The sequence below is a fragment of the Sinocyclocheilus anshuiensis genome, unplaced genomic scaffold (assembly GCF_001515605.1).
Source record: "Sinocyclocheilus anshuiensis isolate Anshui unplaced genomic scaffold, SAMN03320099.WGS_v1.1 scaffold221, whole genome shotgun sequence".
NCBI lineage: Eukaryota > Metazoa > Chordata > Actinopteri > Cypriniformes > Cyprinidae > Sinocyclocheilus > Sinocyclocheilus anshuiensis.
The window spans coordinates 270,827-288,779 of NW_015539820.1; the positions used below are offsets into that span (position 1 = coordinate 270,827).

Genomic DNA, 17,953 nt, shown 5'->3' on the forward strand with positions numbered 1-17,953 from the left:
TCATTTATGTGCAGCAGCAGTATTTCTTACATGCTCACAGCAGCATGTTGTGGATGTATTGGCAGTAGCAAGTAGCAGTAGCAAGTCTCGGTACTGTAGCAGATCTATTCCGCCAAGACAGAATACATTAACATTATCATGTACATTACCATGCCAATCCCTCCGAGAGTTGTCATGACAGAAATATGTTTATGACTCATCCCGTATTGTTCTGTCACATGCTTGATATTATGTGAACAATTTGCCTCATTATCAATAAATTTCGATGCCATTAATTGAAAATGCGTGTTTTGCCTAATGTTGATATAATGATGCAGTATTGTGTTTCTTTGACAGGTAGCCACTTTTGTCGGTCCTGTGACAGCCATCCCTGTGCTGCTGTTTTCAGGTTTCTTTGTCAGTTTTGACACCATTCCAAAATACCTCCAATGGATATCATACATTTCCTATGTCAGGTAAAGCAACCTCAGGAAATGTTTATCATAGCTCAGACTCAGTATTGAGCTGTGAAAGATACTGTATGCGCCCAATTCATTCTTCTGGATTATTTGAAATTAGGAACAGCAATTACCTTTAGTATGTATCATCCGAAATTATTTGTACTTGAATTATATATACCTGAAGACAACAGGAAATAAAAATGATTGACCGGCAATGTTAGCGCATGTTATGTGCCCTTGTGGGGAAGGGGGATACTTTTAATAATGGAAATAATATAGGCTACTTTAAAAGAAAATACTAAAGTGCAAACTTAATGTAATGTTTTCAGATACTTAAACACATGTTATTTACCATGTATTAAATGTATAGTTTAAGATGGTTTTTTTTGACACACTTAAGACTCCAGTACATCTTTATTAAAGCAATAAGCCCCAAGAAGCCGAAGTTTACAGTGAATTTATAACAACTAAGGGACATTGTTAGGCACGACGCGAAGCGGAGCTAAAACCCCCTTAGCTGTTATAAATTCACTGTAAACCACGGCTTCACGGGGCTTATTGCTTTTATAAAACGATTATTCTATATACGTAGTAAGGTTTCACAAAATAAAACAGAGCAAATAAAGTGTAATGATATTAATAAAAACAGTATTCTTCCACCAAACAATGTAGTTCCTCAGAATCAGTTGGGGTTGCAACAAAGTGTTTACCGAGCAACACGCAAACGTAAACAAAGGTGTGTGTTTGTAGAGTAATTTACAACAGCTTCGAACGTGGCTCAGCCAATCAGAATCAAGGACCGGAACTATGCGGTTTATAAATGTAATTTCATAATTACTTCTATTTTCTGTTAATTATATTTAAAGTCTACTGATGAATGTACTGACAATCATTTATGGTAACCAAAAATGTCATCTGTATTAAAACTTGTATTTTAAATATATTTATAATTACACATTTGTAATGATGAACTTTCAATTTAGTACATTTAAAATGTATTAACTTTAAAAGTAATATTAAAAAACAAACAAAAAACACTCCAGTTAAAATACTAATCAAATACTTTACATGTTCTTCAATATGTCAATCTACACAAAAAGTTCACTTCTTAAAAACATTACAAAATTATATTAAAATAGTTATTTGAAATGTACTTTTGACATTATCACAAAGAGTACTTTTTAATGTGTGCTTAAGTGTGTTAAGAAACAGTCATGAAAGTGACTTAGTAGCCTTTTATTTTATTAATACGATATAATCTGCAATTAAGTTCACGCCTTTATCACAAGGCTGTTTAACTCCTTTACAATCCAGTCAAATTCTGATGGATAATATAACATTATTTCCTGAACAAGAATTCTACTTTGCTTAGAAAACACATCTCGTTACGGAAATTAAATATGCTACAAATGTGATGATATATGTTGTCTTTAAATACGTAAGATATAATGTACAGTGTAGAAAAGGTTTATCATGATGATAAATGATCATGATATTGATCTAAATTAAAATTATTTTATTTTGCAAGTAGAAAGAGGCTGTAGGATGATATGAAAGAAACTAAACCATGTAGAAACCATGTAGATGTACTTAGTGGTTCAAATATGAAATATCTGACAATAGTTGCAACACAATGCTGCGTTTGACCAATCAGAATCAAGTATTCCAGACAAAACAGGATCCCAGTATATCTTAAGTGGTCTTCTTCTGAATCCTTTCAGATATGGTTTTGAAGGAGTCATTCTGTCCATCTACGGTCTTGACCGTGAAGACCTGCACTGCGACAAAGATGAGACATGCCACTTCCAGAAGTCAGAAGCCATTTTGAAGGAGCTGGATGTTGAAGATGCAAAGCTCTACCTGGACTTCATTGTATTAGGCATCTTCTTTGTGTCGCTCCGTCTGATCGCCTACTTCGTCCTGCGATACAAGATCAGTGCTGAGAGGTAGACTTGTGGAAGACCTGATGGACTGTCGAGACTTTCCTGCCCAGGGAGGGCTAGGCTGAGAAAGCCAAAGCAAGAGAGGGTTTGTTCCCTCCAAACTGACCATCGCCATGTTTTCCCACACTGGACAGAAACCTGGGCTCAACTTCAAGTCACAGTATGTAGATGTCCAGCTTTTGCGTGCTTTTATAAGAAAACAAAGAGCTTAGAACGCAACAGTTTTGCGGCTCAACCGAACGTCCGTACGGCTAGAGAGAGAAACATGGCCGCGCTGAAGAAAACTTCACGGGAGAAGTTCTGATTTTGAATGAAAAAGTAATATGCTGTTTTGCGTGATCATATTGGAGAGCTGGAATCTGGGCCTTGTGAAAAAGAAGTGTGTTTAATTCTATTAAATGTGCACTTTTAGTGTACTTCAAATCTTAAAAAGTGCATTTTAAAAGTACTTGCAGATAATATAATATTAATGAAATAAAATACCACTTAAGCGAGTCCACTGTCATGAGTGTTTCTTAATACATTTTAGTACATTTTTAAAAAGTGCACTTTGTAATAATGTCAAATCAAAAGTCTTAGTTTAATATAAAGTACTTGATTATAATTTAAACTGTAGTGTGTTATTTGATATTACATTTCAAGGTAATATATTTTAAATGTGCTATATTGTAACTTAAACATTACAAACATGTATACACAAATATATTGATTAAGTTTGAATCGAAACCACATTAAGTATATATATATTTACCATAAATGCTTTTCAGTACATTCAGCATTAAACTTTAACCACATTTCATAGACAAGAGAAGTAATTACATATAATGATGTACTTAAGTGGGTCAAAAAAGCGCTCTGAATTTCGGGCTTGTTACATTTAATATAAATGTACACAAATACCCTTTCATTTAACTGCAGTTAAAATGTGATTAAGTGTCCAAAAACAGTACAATTGGCTTACAAGTATATTCTTTTAAATTAAATTATTTCTTCAATATGTACTATTTTTAAAAAAGTATGCTAAAATGTGCTTCTTTTTCACAAGGGTGCCCAGGTTGATTGAGCACATAGAAGTAGATTGTTTTTGTTCCTGTTTATGGTCTGATGTAAAGGGCAATAATTGATTGCTGGTCTACCTGACATTCCTTCTACATTACTGAAAAGCTCTCATTTTGTCGGCAATGGCTGCTGCTCTTGAAAAACCTGTGTGTAGGGTGTAACTGGGTTTCAAGCCCATCTGAGGAACAAATAAATCGTAGTATGCACATACTGTGATCATTAATATAACACTCCGAAAGAGAACTAAACGCCCAAGATGACTGGGTCTCATTAGAATGAAAAAGGAAAAATGCATCAAATCCTAGTTGTGTGTATTTTTGTTCCACTAGTGTCACCGAACACAACTGCAAAAATAAAGGCAGTTTTCAAAAAGGTTTCTTGAACCCCTTCTGCCATTGGTTGAGCAAACAGATAGTTTCGCCTCCAGCTCACAGATGTTGTAAAAAGTAACTGGCTTGCTGGGTAATGTGGCATGTGGTGACATTTAATTCATGCTGACATTTCTGGGTTAATCTGGGAATTGATTTTAGGATTAAAAAGTACATGCATCAGCTTTAAAGCTCAATACAGCATGTTTAGAAAATTGGTCAATAGAGTTTAATGACTTTTGCCTGTGTTTATGGGGCCACATTATGCACAGTACGTCTGCTAAACCATCTTCATATGCAAATAAGAATTTTGCCAGCTTTTGCAAAATACACGGCTTTTATTTGTTTATTGAAATGTCAATTATTGGATTTAATCACTGTTAACAAACTCAAAGTTGGCAAACCATAAATGTTTCTTCCTACATTCAGAAATGTCTTTTTGGTTTACAATTTCACGTTTACTCTTCTAAATGCCTTTGATTTTCCTAAATTATTGATTTGAAGGTCATATAAGTAATCATAGAGGATCTCACACACCTCCATGTGGCATTTATCAACCAAACATTTTTTATTCACATTAAAGAGTCATTGATTAATGCTTTATTCTTTGTTGACATCTATACACAGATTTCATGCTTTCTGGTTATGGGACAATCAAAAAATAACTTTAAATGCAAAGTCAATGCAAAAGTGAAAATGGAGACAAAAATGAAGAAGGATGTTATTTATTATCTGTGTTCTTTGTATTAATGTCCACATTGCATATGTTTAGTGACCTTCGAGCTGTAGAGCATTATTCACTAAACATTGCAGGCCACAATGTGAATGCTGAGCTTTAACTCAAGTGTTATGACCATTATAATCATACCAAACCTTTGCTGTGGACCTTAATGTGGAAATCGATGCAATCTTGCTAGATATATTACCTCTGTTCTTTTGGTATTTCTGCATAGAATGTAGAGCATATTTTTTCTTTGTTTTTAAATATATGTTAATTATATATTGTTTATATATGAAATTTGGAATTAAAACAAAAGAGGTTGCTGTAGACATTCAATGTTTTAAAAGTTATTTCATTTGCCACATCAGAAATGGTCTTCTATGATATGTTTCTGCTGCACAAATTGTTACATTTTAGATGTACTAATAAAGATTAATTGTTTTCAAAGTGCTTGTGCTTGTTCTGCTCTGTTTTATGGATCTGAATGCTTCACTTTTTTATTTTATTTTATAAGGCAAGACCTAAGGGATGTGATCCAGACAAGGCGTCAGCGCTTTCATGCTTTCTTTCAAGCATTTTAATTCTCTCCCTTCTGAGGAGTTGGATTACTCGCTCCATGGGCTGGTCTCGTGGTAGTGTTTAGCAGTGCTCCCCTTTTAACAAAAGGGTTACCTATGAGCACGCTACTCCTTTCTGGTAGAGATTTACTGCTAGCCATTCCATCAGTATATCTTAGATCGAGTTGATGACTTCTCAAACATAGTGTTTTGAGATGCACCATTTCCATATTCTTTCTAAAATCGTGTATTATAGTTATGTTATTGATCACAGCTGTATTTTAATGAAATAATAGGAAGAGTTTTAAAAACACTTTGCACACCAGTTTAGAACATCTGTGCTGTTTAGACACACAGACATCAAGAATCAGCATATGAATCTCAACAATGGTGATGATCATCAGACAGATTCATGTTGCATTGCATTCTGGGTGCACCAATCATAACTCATCCATGGCTCCCAGCATGCATTGCGACATTAATAAATTATGCAGCTGCATTGTCTTAGTATTTTCTTTTATTTTTACTATTTTCTTTTATTTTTGTTATTTTTTGTTGTGACTTTTTACTGCCTTGTTTTGTGACATTCAAAAATCACATAAAAATGTTCAGAATATTTTGTCACCATTGCTGAGATTCACATGCTGATACTTCATGTCTATGAGTGCCAGAATTAAACTTCTTTATGAACCATATTTATCAAAGTCGTTTAAGAGGGTTTTTCTCACATTGTTATCTCATATAACTGAAACAATATAGAAAGCATAAAAGCACTACAGTTTTAGATCAATTTTAATCAGAGACAAGGCTCTGAATGAACTCCTTTTGTGGACATGTTCTTCACGCAACAACATGCAGAAACACGGCAACTAAACTAAAAAAATTCACTGCATTTTATTATAATAGTGTTCTCATTATAATGTTATGTATATGACCCAGTCATAGTTATTAATATTATGCATTGTGTTTAACACACACAATTGTGCCAGTCCAAGAGAAACTTAAATTTAAAATGTCAAGGGTCAAGAAGCAACTAAAGCAACCACTATTCATAAAATTCTCAATAAAGAACTTCTGTTTTAGATAGTCTAACTGGTTAGTAACGCATGAAGCTGGTGATGCTGTTTGTAGAGTGGTTCAATCATCTTCTGCCGAGATCTTGAGAGATTTAATGTCTTCTTTTATTTCAGTTAATTTTATCTAAGTCTGTGGCTGAAGTCAGTTGTAATTCTTGTTTCTCTTTTCTTCAATGATTCTGCTTGTTAACAGCAGCTGTTCATCACTAATACTCGCATTTTATTATAATAGTGTTCTCATTATAATGTTATGTATATGACCCAGTCATAGTTATTAATATTATGCATTGTTGTTTGTCCTGTTCGCACTGCGCGCTGAAGAGATAATCACCGTAGTACTAATGAATCATCATAGTACTAATGAACTTATACTTCTTATCTTATGCATCTTGTCAAAGTTTTAAATCCCTGCCGCCAAGATCCTCCTCTGTCGGTCACGGATTATGGAAAGTGAAACTTAAATCTATAGGGGTGGTTGGATTTATTCACGCACGTTAAAATATTTATTTGAAGCTTCTTTCTTTTCAGATTCTTAAATTTAAAATGTCAAGGGTCAAGAAGCAACTAAAGCAACCACTATTCATAAAATTCTCAATAAAGAACTTCTGTTTTAGATAGTCTAACTGGTTAGTAACGCATGAAGCTGGTGATGCTGTTTGTAGAGTGGTTCAATCATCTTCTGCCGAGATCTTGAGAGATTTAATGTCTTCTTTTATTTCAGTTAATTTTATCTAAGTCTGTGGCTGAAGTCAGTTGTAATTCTTGTTTCTCTTTTCTTCAATGATTCTGCTTGTTAACAGCAGGTGTTCATCACTGATGCTCAATCAGCACTTAATTAATCACATAATTATCTCATTAACTTTAACACTGCTTCAGTGTTACTTTAACACCGAAGCATCAAATCTTCAACTATTCGGGGTCACCCCTACATGCAATAGGCAAGCATAACATAGGCTACTTTCTGCCAAAATTCAGATTCGTCATGCAACATCTTACGTAAATAAATATTAAATAATAATAATAATAAAATATTACTCCCATAATCCTTGGACTTCCCTGGCTAGAGAGGTTCAACTCTCGCATTTAATGGACTGACAAAACAGATAATTCAGTGGTCTGATTTCTGTCATCAACATTGTTTAGACCTTGCTCTCCAAAGGACTGTAAATAAATCTACCAATGCATGCAAGCTTCCTGCGGAATATCAGGATTTAATCAAAGCCTTTATTTAGCAAAGTCAAAGCATCACTGGCAAGTTTCGCTACCCTATACCACTGGTTCCAGCAGCATTGGAACAGCTCCGATCAGCCAAGTATTTCACCAAGCTCGATCTTCACAGCGCTTACAATCTAATTTGCATCTGGTCTAATTTGCATCTGGCACCACTGGTTCCAGCAGCATTGGAACAGCTCCGATCAGCTAAGTATTTCACCAAGCTCGATCTTCACAGCGCTTACAATCTAATTTGCATCTGTGAGGGTGATGAATGGAAGACAGCTTTCTCCACGACTTCGGGGCACTATGAATACTTGGTTATGCCGTTTGGGCTGGTCAATAGTCCTTCCGTGTTACAGGCATTCATTAATGACGTGTTCCGAGACATGCTTAACCGCTAGGTCATTGTATATATCAATGACATCTTAATCTACTCAGACTCTTACGAGAATCATGTCAAACATATTCGGGCCGTGCTTCAACGTCTCATCTCTCATCAGTTATATGCCAAGGCTCAAATGTGAGAGACGATGATTTCATTCCTTGGTTACGTAATCAGTTCGGGAGGGGTAGCCATGGACGATAAGAAGGTGCGATCCGTATTGAACTGGCCACAACCTACCACACTCAAAAAACACTCTTCACACTCAAAAAACACTAAAAAAACACTAATTTCTATCGACGATTCATCTGCCTCCAGCACAAGCATTGGTGCTGTCCTCTCTCAATGACACGGCAATCCTCCCAAATTGTTTCCCTGTGCCTTTTATTCTTGCAAACTAAGTACCACAAAACAAAGTTATGATGTCGGCAACCGGGAATTTCTCACCATGAAAGCAGCTTTCGAGGAATGGTGTCATTCGTTCGAGGAAGCAAAATACGCCTTTGCAGTAATAACAGATAATCGCAACCTGGAATATCTTCAATCTGCCAAAAGACTTAATCACAGACAGGCAAAATGGGCTTTGTTCTTCACACGATTCAATTTCACAGTGACATAGCGTCCAGGCTCTCGGAACACCAAGGCTGACGCTCTATCTCGACAATATGAATCATCCATGTTGCCACCAACCAACGAACCATCTCTCCCACAATCACTCTAGCTCCAGTACAGTGGGATATCATGACAGAGATCACGGAGGCTCACGTCACAGATCCACCACCACCAGAATGCCCACCAGACCTCACTTACGTGCCACTTGCTTTACGTTAAAAAATAATTAAATGGGTCCACTCCACTCCCAGCTCTTGTCATCCTGGTATCGCCGCTACCATGCAACTACTCACCAACCGCTTTTGGTGGTCCACACTGCAGGCCAACACAATATCCTACATCCGGGACTGTCCAACGTTCAATGTCACCAAATCCTCTCGCCAACGACCTACATCACTGATTTGCCTCTCTCCATGGGTCATACCACCATCCTCACAGTAATTAACCACTTTTCCAAAGCTTGTCATCTGATCTCTCTGCCCAAACTGCCCACGGCTCTCAAGACCGCCAAACTATTGTGCAATTATGTCTTCAGGTTCTATGGTCTCCCCGAGGATATAGTCTCTGATTGAGGACCTCAGTTCACCTCCCGAGTCTGGACCGCCTTTTGCCAGAAGCTCAATATCAACATTAGCCTCACCTCAGGTTACCATCCCCAGTTAAATGGTCAAGTGGAATGTCTGAATCAGGAACTCACATGCTTCCTTTGCTCATACTGCCACTGAAATCAGTCTGACTGGAGCCGCTACCTATTGTGGGCCGAATATGTTCAAAATTCCCTCCGCAAACCGGCCATGGGCCTCACTCCCTTCCAATGTGTGCTGGGCTTCCAACCGCCTCTATTTCCATGGTCCGGAGAACCTCCTGAGTTACCAGGAGACCTGGAACGAGGCACATGTACTGTACATCTGCAACGTGCTGTTCGCAGAACGAGGGTGCAGGCTGATCGTCATCAGCGCCCCAATCCTGTCGTCCTGGTCAATGGGTCTGGCTGTGCACTTGTGACTTCTGTCTCCGACTTCCTTGCAGAAAGCTCAGTCCCAGGTATGTGGGTCCTTTCAAAATTCTCAGACAAATAACTAATGTTTCTTACCGATTGGCTTTACAAATAATCATATCTCACCCACTTTACATGTTTCTTTGCTTAAGCCCGCTGGTGGTTCGAGATGAGTGGAGGACCAGGAGAAGGCTAGTGACCAGGGAGCTCCTCCCATCATCGTAGACGAGTCGGGGGCCTCCATGGCTCCCTCCGATCAACACCAGAGGGAACTATCACTGGAATGGAATACTAACTGTAACGACTTCATTTCCCACAATCCTGTGCCCGGGACTGATTACCTGCACAGGTGTCAGTCATTACCTTGACCATTTAAACAGCTCTCTTCCTAACTCTCATTGTGAAGTCTTGTTTTGCTGTGGCTAACATTTCTGAGCATTCATATCCTGTTTGATTTCCTGTTGACTACCTGGACTGTTGTTACTCTGTTGATTCCTCCCTGCCTGCCTTTGTGACCCTGCCTGACTTGTGGATTTACTCTTTGCTCTGTTTGCTGCCTGCCCTGACCATTTTCCTGGACTCTGTTTATGATTTTGCCTTGCCTCTGTTGTCCCTAACGCTGTGGATTGAACACTGCCTGTCTGACCTGGATTTTGTATTAATAAAGCTTAGTGCTGTCAAAATTAGCGCATTAATGCAGGCGATAATTTTTTTCAGTTAAACGTGTTAAAAATATTTAACGCAATTAACACAGGGGCAGAGCTAGTGTTGGCCACCCCACTCACAACTGCTGTTTCTGTCACTTTTTCTCCTGACAAAAAGTGCATTTATTCAGTCACAGAACTTCTTTACGACCACATCAACCGGTAGACGTTTCAGACGCGCACTCCAGCTTCACTTCGGTGCCAGGCGTGAGTCAAACGAGCGCTGAAATGGTACTGTGTTCGCAGCATGTGCTGCTGCGCGCTGTAGCCTTTAACATTTAATATCAAATCGCGAAAGAAACTATACGTGCATGCAATGTCGTGGTAAGTTAAGTCATGAAGTTAACAAAAAGATGATTAAAGCTGCCTTAAAACTGTGCATGCATGTAATTTTGTTATATATGAGTCACATTTAAGAACACGATTAATCGTGATTAATATCAGAAAAGATGTGTGATTAATTTGTTAATTTTTTAATCGATTGACAGCACTAATAAAGCTGCACATGGATTCCAACTCCGCTGACTCTTCGTTACACCCCCCATGATGCCTGATTTGGACAGGAAAGACCAAGACAAAAACAGGAAAAGTATGAAAGGAAAAAAGTTAGACCTTGATGTCTGACTAAAAATAAAAAATAAAAAATGCAATTAGCAGAAGAAAGAGAGGAGACACCCATAACCCTTAAAGGGAAGACTTATCAAGGGGGATCCAAATATTTGAGAGGCTGTGGGGAGAGGCAGTGGAAGTGTAGGGGTGTATTCCAGAAAGGAGGTTCAACAAACTCTGAGTTAAAACTTGAACTCTGAGACGGGAAACTCTGAGTTTTCAGTTTCAGAACAGCTGAACAGAGTTAGTTCAATCCAGTCTGAGAATGTTGACTCTGAGTTTGGCGTGTGCACCACAACTATGAAAAGCCATGATCAATGGAGCTCCGAAATTATGATTTCGTAACGTTAATTCTTGATCACTGTTGTAATATCAGAAGTGAAAACTGGCAGAACGGTAAGTTATTGAACTAATCTTCATTTTCATGGTAGGCTATCCCACAGGTAAAAAAAAAAACGTGGCCGCAGAACAAAAACAAAAAAAAAAACATAATTTAATCAGGTAAAGCTTCAAGTGTAAAAGGTTCATGGGTGTAGACACGACTTTACAAAAATTTGACATATTCAATAAATATCATTCAGTGTCTATTTCAATGTGCAGTGGCTTTTTCCACATAGTCTAATGCTCTTTTCACATAATTAGGCTAAATGTTCTCTAATCCAACATACATTTCTTAATTAGTGTAATGAAAAAACATTTGACTTCTATTCAGCCAACTGCAAGAAGGCAGAGACTCGTACAATGGGGGGAGATCCTGAACCAGCACCACTGACAGATGAAGAGGAGATGGCCACAATACCAATATTAAAATCCAACAGGGAAAATAATAATTTGTTGCTTTTGTATTTGTAGAACATAAAGATGACCAAATAAATGATGAATAATGTGTGTTTATTTAACAGCTGTGGTGGTGGTCACGGCATATATCTTGCACTACCCTTCCATCTGGCATCCTTCCATTCCATACAGTAATCAGCTTCATTTTCGGAAGGTGCGATGGTGAGAATGTGTGTAATCAATGCATCCAACCACACTGGAAATCCTAAAGGAAATTCTAATTATTAGGTTACTTAGAGGTCGCAACAAGATGTTATCAAGTGAACACCATTTAAAAATGGTACCGTTCAAATAAATATGCAATAAATAAATTAAATCAAATTAAATGAAATCCTCCTCTGATGTAAATGTAACTCCCCGCGAATTAATGCAGCCTCCTCATCTACAGGATCCCTTATAAAAAGAGAAAAATAATCTTGTTTCCGTTTTCATTAAGATTATTTTTCTTACCCCGCTGGCAATTAATTTTACTTGTTTACCCAAGGAAACAAGACTACATATCGTATATATATATTTTTCCTTATATAGAAAATGCATCATGATTTAAGAATTTTTTGATATTTGTACTTTTTTGCAGCGTGAATGAATGAATGAGGTATTTAAACATTGTTTACGCTTTAAAAAGGGGGAGGAGACCGAAAGAAACTCGGTTTACAGAAGAAAACCTGCTCCCGACCAAGTTAGGTTCACAGAGTAAGTTACTATGGTAACTTACCGAGAGGTTTAGTTTTGACTTTTACTGGAATCGAAAACCCTGAGTTTCCCTTTTCTGGGGTTAACAAACTCTGAGTTTCCAACAAAACCCGCTTTCTGGAATACACCCCAGGTGTGTTTGATTAGGGTTGGAGCTAAACTTTGCAGAGCTGTGGCATTGAGTTTGAGACCATTCGTGCCGATTTTCGCGTTCAGTGTGAAAAGGCCTATAGACTGATCTGCTGCCTGCCTTTGTGATTTTGCCCTGCCGTCTTGATATTTTTGTGACCTCATGCCTGATCTGTGATATTGTTATTGTTTTGCCTTGGATAGCCCTGTTTTGCTGGAGATTGACCCCTGCCTGTGTATATTGCCCCTGTTTGTCTTAATAAAACTCCAGATTTGATTAAAATATCTGGATAAAGTTGTCTGAGATTAGTCCGTGTTGACATGTTCATTGTAAAGGGCAGACATATCGATACTTGAAACCATGGTCAGCAATGCAGCGATTGGCTGGCAACTAGACAGCAACGTAATGATATCATATAATTAAGATCAAGGAAACAGCCAGCAAAATGACAAAAATTCTAAAACATAACTAAAATATGTAACTCTTTTTTAAGTTATTCCAAAATTATTTTTTACATCGCAGCATTAAAGTTTCTTAATCAAGATCCATCTTCAGTCATAACGGACTGTGTTTTAATTGTGCATCATAAAAGCATTTTGAGATTTAAGAAGTGAGTCTGCATCGCCTGCAATGCATCAAAGCCACCCACATAAAAGCTCACCATTCAAATCAATACACGGCAAAGTGTACGTAATATAACTGCAATAAAATGATGAGATAATTATTCCTTCATGAATAAATCTCTCAATGAGTAAAACTGGTCATGTCTATTATTTTAGATTATGCAACATTTTAATTATTTTCAAAATAATTTTAAAATGATTATGTTTTAAAATAATTTTTCCTGGTTTAACACACTTGTAAGAAAAAAAGCAGTGGCTGGGACAGACTTTCAGGATCACCTTCACTTAAAATTATACAATCTAATTATACAAAATTATGTGAAATAAGCCTGCTCCCAAGCAGGATTGAGCTAGCAGACCTGTTGTTATAACAGCAACTCCAGGATGAACTTTGAATAGCCTAACAATCCTGAATCATGTCAAACCGCCAACAATAAAATCCAGCTGACTGGGTAATCCACATACGAAGAATGGACCCCAGTACATGTTCATCTTGAATGATTACTAACAATGTAAAAGTTGTTCTTACGTTTACATTATACAAATTTCACATCACAAATACTTTACTTATTAAAAAGGTATCAATCAGAGGGCAGAAGGCACGAAGTAGATTGCATACAGGTTGATCAGCAAAGTTTGATCATGCTAATAATTTATAGGCCCTAGAAATTTGCACATCAAATATGATACAGTAGGCTAACATATCCATAAATAGACATATAATTATTGTTTAACACAATATTGCAACAAATATTTACTGTAAGTTCTGAGAGAATAAAATGTTTTAAAAATGTAGCTGAAGTGTTGTAGCATGCATTGCCAAACAAGCATTCTGCTTTCAATCAATTTATACCCCCACGTAGCCCGGGGGATACAAACATTAAAACAAAAGATCTAAGTGAAGTAAAAAAAAAAAAAAAAAATCATGAATTTGTATTATTTGTGTCCTAATAATATAGAAAATAGCAATAAATTAATTTTCTAATGTCTCTGTATGGTCTTGCCCTTTTTAGGGTTAAGGTAAAGGTATGAATTCTTTAGTGTTGTATTTCATGTTGTTATTCTAATATAACAAAAAAATAATAATTACATCCATATGAATGTTATCTGTGTTAACCATTGTTTCATTTACATTAACTGGACTAATATAAAACCAATCAAAGGGTCTGTCTTGTGTGACGTAGATGCTGTTGCTGCTAGTGTTGGGGGTAAAACATTACAAGTAACACATAATCAGATTACTTTTTTTTACAAGTAACTAGTAAAGTAACGCATTACTTTTTAATTAAGGAAATATCAAAATTACTCTTTCAAATAAGTAACACCAGTTACTTTGTTTTCCCATGTATTGATGACAGCTCTCCTTTCTTCGAGTTGAGAGAAATTGGGAGTAAGTGCAGAGGCGGTGTGTGCACTGCTTTGTGAACATGATGTTACTGTAGTTCTAGACTAAATGTCAACATGCATTTACTCATCTCACCTGCCTAAAAACAGATTCAGTATTCCTCAAAATGAATAAAAACAGTCAAATGCAAACTCAGAATATTATACAAAACTGCAATAATTAAATATGAAATAAGACAAATATAATTTATGTATTTAATCCCAATGTATTAACCAATGATCCAATTCAACTATTGATGATCCAATTCAACCATACTAATAAGCAAAAATGACACATTTGTGTTTCATTTTTGTTATTGCTGAAGACTGTAGAACTTTCTTCTCCTGTGTCATATTCTTTATGCAATTTGTTTGAGTTGCGCCCTTTACTGTACAGACATGAATTTACATTTCCTTCAGCTTGGGGCGTATTCATTTCACTTTTGGTGTGAAAGGGATTTTACATTTGTAATAGAATAACTTTTTATATTAAAAACAAACAAGCAAGCCCTGCCTAGATTTTAAAAAAGTAACTCAAAACATAACACATTACTCTCCATAAAAAGTAACTAAGTAGCGTAATTAGTTACCTTTTTAGGGAGTAACGCAATATTGTAATGCATTACTTTTAAAAGTAACTTTCCCCAACACTGGTTGCTGCATCAACTCAACTTAAGGCTGGAATACACTACACGTCTTTTTGCCCAGATTTTTGCCCTGATTTACAGTCTGGACAAGTTGATACTATTTGCTGATAGTCAGAGCCAGTCTGCAGTTCTGAATGGACAGATTTCACAGTAAAAACTAAAAAGCATTGTGTATGATGGTCATATATTCCGATTTCTTAGATCCATTCTATGATACTACGCTAAAGATATCAAAAATTGATTTATATCTTGAGCCCATTTCATTTTATAGCCTTTAATCTACATTCACAGCAGCAAACCATGATGTGCTGTTTGCCAGTTTGCTGCAGGCAATAATATCTGTATAATACCTGGAGAAAGTTATCTGTTAGCATTCCCACTCATCTCAATAGCACTTACACTGCTGGTGCAGGACACCCAAGAAATATGTGATTGGGTTGCTCTGTTCTGCCGCCAGAATGTTTGGGGCCAATTCGCTTGAGCAGTAAATTTCATGTGAATAAAGGTGCCATTGCTTTGCATTTCATGGGCAAAATCCAGTCAAAAAGTTTTCCGGTAAGGACAAAAGAGCTCCTCACACTGATTTTGCTCATGGTCAAGTTGGTCACGCAAATTTACCACACCGACCAACAGAAAGCTGCTTAAGTTGAAATTGTAGAGTAGTGCTTCATACATCTCTACACTGTTGACAATGAACAACAGACCTGTTCTTGCACTCAAAATTTCGCTTTAATGTTGCAGAAAAAGTTTTTCTTTTCTTTTTCCCAACAATATTTTTGTGGCATTGAAAGGCTTTTCAGAAAGACACCCTACACCCATCCAGAGCTGGGTAGTAACTGGTTACATGTAATCTGGATTACATAATCAGATTCCAAAAGTACTTGTAACTATTTTAAATTACATTTTAAAATACTCGTAATCAGACTACAGTTACTCTTTTATTGATTACATGATTACATATTATTCACACAATAGCATTAATTATTCATAATTTATTGATTCCCCCTACTTCTTCTTTTTCATCTTTTACATTTTCCTTTCTAAAATAGCCTACCGCTTACTCAGAAAGTCCTCTAGTTTTGCAGACATTCACACAGAACAGTCACTAGATATAATTACACAGAAAATTGAGAGGCCACATAGCATTTGACCACACTGGATTTACAAAAATCATTTCAGTTTTAAGAAGTGTTTTCTTAGTGTTTCAACATTACATCAACTACTGCTGAACATAGGGTTATTTAATCATGTATTACTTTGTCTTTGGAAGGCTTTTGTCTTTCAAACACATTAAAATGCACAAATTCGTGTTGTTTCATATTTACATGCAATGCGAGGATTCCCAAACTTTTTGTCAGCCAAACCTCTTTCACCTAATATATTTACTTGAAGTACCCCTGATATTTTAAAATAAATATTTCTGGTTTGTGTTGTTGATTGATGTTATTTTAAAATTATTTATTCATTTTATTTTTTACATTTTTATGATTGAATTAATTATTTGCTTTTCTTTAAACTCACAACTGCCCTGCAGTTCCTTTACGAACCCCATGGGAAACCTTGACATTCATTGTTTGTAAAAAACAGCAAATAGAATTTTTTTTTTTTCTTTGCATTTTTATATCAATATGGTACAAGGCTAGAAGTAATCTGATTACCAAAAATGTGTAATATAATGGATTACGTCACTAACTACAATGTTTGTCATGTAATTTGGAATCAGTAACAGATTACAATTTGTGAGTAATCTACTCAGCTCTGCACCCAAGTCTATTTCATGTTTTAAGTGCCCTCTAAAACACATGTGGGCAACGGACTGGGTTGATCTACTGTAGTACAGGATACGGACTACATTTTTGTGATACATTTTGTTGGTGTTAAAACAGTGAATTTTGTCAATGTTTAGAAGTACACTAGCACAATGCACTAACCATGTTAGACATAAAAATGATCCCCCAAATGTTCATTTAGTAACAGGTAACTCTAGATAGGGGAGCGCGGGGCACAAAGTAACGCGGGGTTAGTTGTAACACACGTGGTTTGAATATTTCCACACATGCTAGCATAACAAAATGTATGGTATTTACTAGTTACCATTTCAACACTATATAGAGAAAAAAGTGCGCCAAAATTCAAAAATCTTTTGACGATATCTCTGAACATTTATTTTACCATAGTAAAAGTACATTTCTGGCTTAAGTCAATTTTTCATCTCAGTTTTTAGTATTCATTTAAAATGAGGCAAATCTGCTATTATTTTAATCTCCAATCTGTTATTTATCAGTTTAGATGTTTGTTTGTTTTTAAATCCTACGCTAACTAGCAGAAGACAGTAACCAGTTTTAAATTCCAGGTGCGCAGATGGGGCACGTTGTAACACTGCGTTACAATGTGCTATTCTATGACAATGTAATTTTACACTAATTACTTCAATGAATTTTAATGAGAAACCACGAGGAACAGGTGAATAAAGACTGACAGACTGACTGTTTAATGTTCAGAAGTTATTATTTCAAAAAATGTAAAGCATTTTTGCTCATTTATGTGGGCCGTCCCAAGCATGGTTGCAATGTGTTCATTGTCAAACTCCAAAATCAGATTATTTTTCATTCTTAAAAAACACCATTATTTTATTTGAAAAAGTTAATGATTTTATTTTATTGACAAAATGTTTTAGTTTGTCTTGTATATATTTTTTTTCATTCGATCAGATGACATTTTAAGCTGTCATATGGTCATGTTACAACGTGCCCCTCAGATGTTACAATGTACCCCACCTACGGGGCATGTTGTCACATTTCACTTCCATTTTTTGAGGGTACGTAAAGAAAAAATTATAAACTATAATTATGAAACAAAGCGATGTATTTGTACTAGACAAGTGTAAAATTACTGTGGATAAAAAAAATTATTCTCTGAACCCCATGTGGATTTACACAACCTGAGAAAGTCAAAAA

The 17,953-nt window shown here is 36.2% G+C and overlaps 1 protein-coding gene across 1 annotated transcript in view; it reads left to right on the forward strand.

Annotated features, from left to right (window-relative positions):
• LOC107684024 (ATP-binding cassette sub-family G member 1) overlaps positions 1-2,760 on the forward strand; it is a 26,140-nt gene extending 23,380 nt beyond the window's left edge. The window contains exons 14-15 of the mRNA XM_016480148.1: positions 337-455; positions 2,162-2,760. Of these exons, the coding sequence (XP_016335634.1) occupies positions 337-455; positions 2,162-2,390 (348 nt within the window). The 3' untranslated portion in view covers positions 2,391-2,760. The remainder of the gene's footprint in view (positions 1-336; positions 456-2,161) is intronic.
• Positions 2,761-17,953: the final 15,193 nt, after the last annotated feature.